This window comes from Tupaia chinensis, unplaced genomic scaffold (genome assembly GCF_000334495.1).
Source record: "Tupaia chinensis unplaced genomic scaffold, TupChi_1.0 Scaffold000178_1, whole genome shotgun sequence".
Taxonomy (NCBI): domain Eukaryota; kingdom Metazoa; phylum Chordata; class Mammalia; order Scandentia; family Tupaiidae; genus Tupaia; species Tupaia belangeri.
The window spans coordinates 969,368-976,839 of NW_006159653.1; the positions used below are offsets into that span (position 1 = coordinate 969,368).

The 7,472-nt window shown below is 64.8% G+C and overlaps 1 protein-coding gene across 1 annotated transcript in view; it reads right to left on the bottom strand.

Annotated features, from left to right (window-relative positions):
• Nucleotides 1–3,242: 3,242 nt before the first annotated feature.
• LOC114007445 (histone H3.1-like) overlaps nt 3,243–7,472 on the bottom strand; it is a 7,890-nt gene continuing 3,660 nt past the window's right edge. Inside the window, exon 3 of the mRNA XM_027771001.1 lies at nt 3,243–3,565. Within this exon, the coding sequence (XP_027626802.1) occupies nt 3,243–3,565 (323 nt within the window). The remainder of the gene's footprint in view (nt 3,566–7,472) is intronic.

Below are 7,472 nucleotides of genomic sequence, written 5' to 3' on the forward strand. Positions count from 1 at the left end.
GTGAGCACCAGGCTGCAGGTCTGGGTGGCGCTGGCAGGGCGGTGTGTCGGCCAGCCTCGTGGGGCTGGTGAATATGGTGGTCAGGCCATTCTTGCCCTGGTCACGCAGGCTGCCACTGGGGACCCTGAGCCCCGCCCCAGTCGAGGCCCCAAGGCTGAGCAGCCCCTGTATTTCTGGGGCCGTCCTTAGCAGCTGGGCCACGCCAGGGGCACACCTGCTCTGTGGCGGGACAAGGCTTCCGGCCTTGCAGCTGCTGGCCCCGAGGACAGCGTGGCCTCCCTAGCAACAGCTGGACCGGAGGCGCGGGAGCCAGGACCGCCCAGAGCCCGACCAGCCTGCCTCCCCCCCACTTCCAGGGATCAGTTACAGCCTGCAGATGCTCAACAAGCCCGGGAGGGGGGGAGCAGGGACAGGGCTGCAGACTCCCCAAGAACCCACCAGCTGGGCCAGGGGAACGCTGGGTGGAGCCCTGGCTGCATGGCACCAATGCTCGGGGAGCAGCCGTCAAGGGTCCAGTGTGCCCAGGCCTGGCTGCGCTGAGCTGGATGACCCCCCACAAGCCTTCGGGCAGCTGCCCACCTCCCAGCAGCCGTGTCTTGGGACTGCAGGAGGAGAACACGGTGCACAGCAGACTCCAGGAGCCACTTGGGGGCTCACAGGTGTCCCCTGCGGCCTCCCCTCACACCGCGGGGCCCCGCAGATGCCCAGGAGTGAGCGAGCGTCCTCGTGTTTCAGGAACGGGGCGAAAAAGGTGCCACCCCCCGCCCCCGTCCCTGCCGCCTTAGTCCACGCTGCCGAGAGGTCCAGCAGGCCTCTCGAGCGTCCTCGTGTTTCAGGAACGGGGCAGTGGTGGGGGTGGCCAGGCCTAGCTAGTGGCTCTTCATCACAGAGGGCCGATGCCCGGGCTTCCTTTCCACCAAGGGGCGTCTGTCTGTTACTCATCCCCTGGAAGCTGGGCTCACTCCTGCGGGCCTTCCCGCCGGTGCTCAGGAGGGCCTGGCTAGCTGGTCGTGGTCCCCACAAGCCAGCTCAGCGGACGGCAGGCAGCCATGTGGGCCACAGCACACTGGCCTGGCTTAGGCCTTGAACCAGCTGTGGGGCGGCCTGCAGGGTCGTGGCCAGCTGTGGAAGGGCACGGGGCTGCGGTGGCCGCTTGCCCACCCAGCCCAGCAGCTGAGGGCCCCTGTCCCACGGCCCTCCCGGCTCAGCCACTGTCGCCCTGCCCCGTGGGGACTGCGGTCCAATCCCTCCAGGCCCTGCCTTTGCCAGAATCCCTGGGTCTCAGTCTGGGGTGGGAGGCACTAAGCCACAGGAGGGGCACATGCGAGACTAGGCTTCCTGGGGCGCAGCAGAGCCAGGCCTGAGCTCCGGCCGTTCAGGACGCCGTGGGCTGCATGGTGCCACCTGGCGGTCAGAGCTTGTCTCCTTGGCCTGGAGTCCCTGTAGCACACAGGCCATTGCCGATGTCTCCACCTGGGACCCCGGCTCTCACTTCAGGAAGGACTGTGGCTGGAGAGAGCTGTGGGCCGACTTTCTCCAGACCTCATGCCTCCAGCCTGTGGTCCCCTGTCCTAAGCTGCTGGCCCTAGGCTCCCCTGGGGGCTTCTCTCCCTGGGCCTCTGCCTCCTGGTGGCATCTCTCAGTGACTGCTAGCCCACCAGATGGCGCCAGAGGCCGGCCCAGCCCAGATTCCGGCGGTTTGAACCGTCAAGCTGGGTGCTGAGCCCCCACCGTGGGAGGAGGACTGGGAGGGCTGGGATGCAGAGGAGAATGGAGGGCCGTGGGACTGGTGTCAGGGCTCCGTGGACAGCCTGGCTCTGACCAGGAAGGGCTGTCACCTCTGGAACCTGTTACCTTAAGTGGGGTGGGGGGACGCTCTCCCGGAAACCCCGAGTGTGGGGTCCTGAGCTCCCTGCACGCCCCCCCTGCCCTTCACTGACCAGGCAATCAGAGGTTGAGGCCCCTGGAGGTTGGGAGCCGGAGGACTGGCTGCCACTCAGCCCGGAACCAGGAGGACCATGAGGGGGAATTGCTCGATGGCTGGAGACACTTTGGGATCACCTGGGAGAAGGTCTGGAAACCTCGCCAAGGCTGTGAGAGGAGTAGGTCCCGGGGCCTGTGGCCCTGCCACCCCGACCCTGATGGAGACGGCTGTCTGTAGACTGGGAGAGCCAGTGTCTGCCTGGAGCCATCGAGGGCGAGGTACCAAGCTGGTGGCTGTGGATGTTCACCCTCGGCCTTGGCTTCCCACCCAGCCCAGGGCCGCAGGCCGGGGTTCGAGGGTGGTGCTCAGGGCTGGGGAGCTGCACGGGTGCCTCAGTCCTTGTGGTTGGGGGCGATGCCCACGTCAGCTGGGGCCCTGGTGCTCCTGGCCAGCCAGTGCGCCCACCTCCAGTCCGGCCCCCGAGGCCTCATGCGCAGCTAGTCCCTCTGCCCCCAGCCTTGCTTCTGGGGCCGCGTGCCAGGACTCCACGTGATCAAGTTCAGCCCGGTGTCGTCCCTGTCCCGGCCCTTCCCCCACTGCAGCGGGCAGAGGGTGTTGGCACCCAGCTGGGCCCCTTCCAGGCCAGGCCCTGGCCACATGCTGGGCACAGGGGCTGTGGGTTGTGTCCACGGCCTCTGGTGTCCCTGGGTGCGTGGCTCTGGAGGCCCAGGACCACAGGGCCATGCCTTCCTCGGGCTGTGCCCAACATGCAGAGCTGGGGTCACCTGTGGAGGGTGAGGCGTGAGCTCATGCCCAGTGCCCCCTCCCTGGCCAAGGCTGGTCCTCGTCTGGTCACAGGGCTCGCCAGGGGGTCCCACCGGCACGGCCAGGGCTGGCGGTGTCTGCTCTGGGTCCCTCAAGTGGCCTTTGAGCCCCTGCTCAATTGCTGTGGGCTGGGCTCAAGGTCGCCAGGCAGTAGGAGGTGGCGTGACCGAGATCACGCTTCTGTCCCCCTCCCCAGATGCCAAGTGGGAACAGAACATGGGGGAGGGGTGAGGCCAGGGACCCCACTGCACACGGTGGGCTCTGGTGGCCAGACCGAGGCCCTGCTCTCTGTCCTGTGGCCGCGTCTGTCTCTCTCTGAACGCGAGGTCTTCACTAAGTCCACACAGAGCATAAAAACTGCTTGGATTTCACATTGTCTGCACCAAAATGAACTCAATTTGATTTCATTTTTTCACAACTTTTTTTCTTCTTTTTTTGGAGGGTTCTTAAAAGAGCCTTTGGGGTGGGGTACACGTCAGGTCTCAGGAAGGCTTTACGCCCTCTCCCCGCGGCGCGGGAGCTGGATGTCCTTGGGCAGGATGGAGACGCGCTTGGCGTGGATGGCGCACTGGTCGGTGTCCTCGCGCAGCCCCACCAGGTAGGCCTCGCACGCCTCCTGCAGCGCCCCGACGGCCGAGCTCTGGAAGCGCAGGCCGGTCTTATCCTGCGCGATCGCGCACCAGGCGCTGGCAGGGCAGCTCGCGGTCAGCAGCTCCGTGGACTTCTGTCCGTGCAGGTCTTGTGCAGCGCCACGGTGCCGGGCCAGTAGTGGGGGCGTCTTCATGCTGCCCGTGGCTGGCGCGCTCCTGCGGGCCGCTGGTGGACTGGCGCAGGCCACGGCCGGGTCAGCCTAGCTTCCCAACTCAAGTCCCACATTTGCGTTTTATGCCAGAGGGCGCGTGCGCAGGCGAGAGGGGGAGGGAGAGGGGGCACCTGACCAGGCTGTCTCACAGCAACCCCTTCTCCAATCCTCATCTGCAGGACCCTGGCGGGTACCCTTGCCGTGGGTTCAAGCCCTGGGCCCTGTGGGATGTGGCACACTCGGTTTGGTGCTGACAAACGTTCTTCTTTAAAAAGGAATATTTATTTTGTTTATTTATCATTATTATTATTTCACATGAGTTTTTGCCAGAGAAAGACAGGCAGAGAGAAAGAGAGAGAGAGCGTGAGGGAGCAAGCTGCCAGGTCTGGGACTTGAACCGTGGTCAGCCATGTGGGAGTCCAGCGCCTTAACCACCATGCCACCTGCTGGTCCCTCTCCACAACTTTCTGAAGTCTGCGTGTGTATGGTGTGTATGCATGTGTGAAGTCAGTGTGTATGCCCACATGTACACGTGCATGAAGTTTGTGCATGCGCCTGAGTGTGCATGTGTGTGAAGTCTGTGTGTGCCATGTGTGCATGTGTGTGAAGTCTGTGTGTGCCTGCATGTGAATGTGCGTGAAGTCTCTGTGTGTGCTTGCATGTGCATGTGTATGAAGTCTGCGTGTGCCTGCACGTGAAGTCTATGTGTGTGCCCATGTGTGCATGTGTGTGAAGTCTGTGCATGCCATGTGTTCATGTGTATGAAGTCTCTGTGTGTACCCGCGTGTTCATGTGTGTGAAGTCTCTATGTGTGTCCACATGTGCATGTGTGAAGTCTCTATGTGTACCCGCGTGTTCATGTGTGTGAACTCTGTGTCTGCATGTGTGTGAAGTCCATGTGTGCCCGCACGTGCATGTGTATGAAGTCCGTGTGTGTCCACATGTGCATGTGTGTGAACTCTGTGTCTGCATGCGTGTGAAGTCTGAAGTCCGTGTGTGCCCACACGTGCATGTAGAGTGACCGGGACGTCTCCCAGGGCCAGCCCATGCAGTGGGGACCAACACCAGCTTGGGGCTAGAGCCCTCTGCTCCGGGAAGCTGGTTCCTGCTCCTGAGCCTCCGACTAGGATGAGGCCGGCCGGTTCACAAGGACCACCGGCTCAAGGTGACCACGACATGTAGCCGCACAGATGAGACGCCTTCACAGTGACACCGAGCACAGGGTTTGCTGAGTCACCAGGACATGGCCCCCCGAGGGGGTCCCTGAGGCCCTCCGGCCCCCTAGGAAGAGGTGAGGTCGGGGTGTGGATGCCCGTCTTCCTGTCAGAGGCCACAGCTCAGACTGCTTCTCCTCACCAGCCTGTCGCAGGGCCGGTTACCCACCCCAGCCCCACTGGACTGCCACGTGGGGCCACGAACCCGTGCTGAAATGTCTGCTTGGTGGGACCCCGTGAGGACCTGCCCCTCGAAGATGGACAGGTAACTGACACCCCATGAGGGTGGAGGCTACTGCTCAGACTGCCACGGGGCCAGGCTCAGAGGCATGGGCTGAAGCACGCCTGAAGTGGGGGGCATGCTGGCATTCTGAGTCGTTGAGGGAGCTCTGGCCATCCCCGACCAGGGGACACCGGGGTTGGGCGCCGGGCTGGCTGCCACCGTGGCTCAGAGCTCTGCACTGTGCGGCCTGCCCACTGTCTACATGTCCTGCCTCAGATGCCCTGGGCAGCCCCAGGCCCCATGGGAAGGGTAGCTCCTGGGCATTCCCCTGCTGATGCCCCTGGGGACGCCCAGCCAGGACCAGGTGAGGGCGTCCCTGCAGCCTGGGCAGGGAGAGACCCAGCTCTGGCCACACCCAGCTTCCCAGAGCCCCGCCCCTGCTGACTGCCAGTGCTGCTTCCCAAGCTCCACCCCCAGCTCGTGCTGGTGAGTGACAGGCTGGTCGCCAGGGCAGGGGCACCCTCTGCTGCGCCATGTCTGACTCTGGCTCTGCCACCTTCTCTGTGACCTCGGGAGGAAAGAGAAGCTTTCTTTGGCTGTGCCGACATGCGCTGGACACGTCCAGGCCGACACGCTGCCCACAGCAGCAGGGCTCAGAGCAGGTACCGCCGCCTCCAGTGGGCCTGGGCACTGTCTGTAAGGTGGGACAGCAGTGCCCGCATGCAGCCCTCTCAGCCCCAGGCCTCACCTTCATAGCTGAGGCCACAGGGCACTGTCTCAGGGGCCGATGTCCCACATAGGCAGCCTGGGCTTGGCAAGGACACTGCGTCACCAGCGTGCTCTGGGTGCCCCCCCAGCTGAGCCCAGGGCCTAAACTGCAGGCCCCAGGCGCCCAGGTGTCGAGAGCCCAAGAGTGGCCCCCAGGACCAGCAGGTAGGGCCCTGCAGAGCTGGGCTGGGCCGGGCCAGGGGCTCTTGGCCTGGTGGAGCTAGTCGAAGCTGGCTAAGGCCACCACACTGGACACCCCAGCCTTGGAGCCTCCCCGTCCCCGCTGCCTGGCCCCTCCTCACTCTGCAGAGCTCCTCCACGGGCAGCAGGGGCCTGAGTGGGCCTGGGCTGGGGAGCCAGAGACGCTCAGCTCCAAGCAGGACTGTGTCATGCCTTTGTTCTTGGTGACATCCACATGGAGAGCCCCTACTGAGTGCAGGCCACCACCCCGCACAGCCCTGCCCCCGAAGGAGCGAAGCTCCTGCCCTGGCCCCTGCCCTGCTGGCCACGGTGGCTGGGCAGCCCGCAGCGCTGGCCCTGACTGCCTCCCTGATGCGCTCGCCCCCGCCCAGCAGGGCAGTGACCATTAGGAAGCCGTCGGGCGCTGAGCCTCCCTGAGCTTCTGCAGACGGTGCGGGCGGCAAGTCTGACGGCCAGACACGTGAGCCAGGGCCCTTCCTGGGGGGAGGCGGGTGGACACGCCAGGCGGGAGCTAGTCAGGGCAGGGCATAGGAGGTCGCATGGCCCTGTGAGGGCTGGGGACGGGCCAGCGCAGCCCAAGGACTGAGAGTACCGCACAGCTTCCTCGCCGGGAACAGACACAGGAGGCCTCCGGGGTGTTTCAGGTGAGCCGAGGTCAGCCTCTGTCACCTGAATAATCCCAGGGGCGCCCAAGCTCAGGCGCTGAGCCCCAGCCAGGTCATGGGGTGCGGCAGTACAGGCCAGGATGCAATTCACAGCTAGGGCTGAGAGCAGGAGGGGTCTGAGGCCTCCTGAGAGTCCCTCAGCCACAGGCTTGCTGTCAGCCACGGCTCTGCTTTTCCCTGGTTGTGGACGACCCCCCGGAACCTGCAGAATCACAGGAGCAGGGAAAGCCAATGGGAGGTGCCCGCCCTCTCTGGGTGCCGCCTCCAGCACCCCCGTCAGCTGAGCCTGGGTGGTGTGAGGGTCCTGGCATCCTGGGGTTTGTTCTGCCACCAACTGTGGAGCCCAGCAGACGCCAGCTCTTTAGAGCAGGCGCACCTCCTGGGGTCGAGCGATGGCAGATTCTCGGTCCCGCAGGGCGTCTGCCCAACTGGGATGTGCAAAGGTGGGGGACTGCCTCGAATGTCTGCAGCCCAGCTGGCGGGCTGCCTGCACCCCCTCCTCGCCCCACCACCCACTGCCCTGCCAGCGCCACCCCTGGGGGAACTGCCTCTCCAGGTCTCCAGGGCTTCTCTAGGAACTCCCCGTTCTCTGTTCCCTGCCCCAACAGCCGGGCCTGAGGCCCAGGGCAGGTGGCACAAGGAAGGACTGTCATCTGACACCTGTGGTGGGAAGGACAGATGGACAGGCATGGGGCTGTGGGAGCTGGAATTGTCTGTCCCCCACCACCACCCAGGCCCTCCCCCCACCTTCCCCACAGCCCTCTCGCTGTACTGGGCTCTCCCCCACACTCAAGCCCTTTCCCCAGCCTGCCCCGCCCTCTCCTCCTCCCGCCCTCTCCCCGCCTCCAGC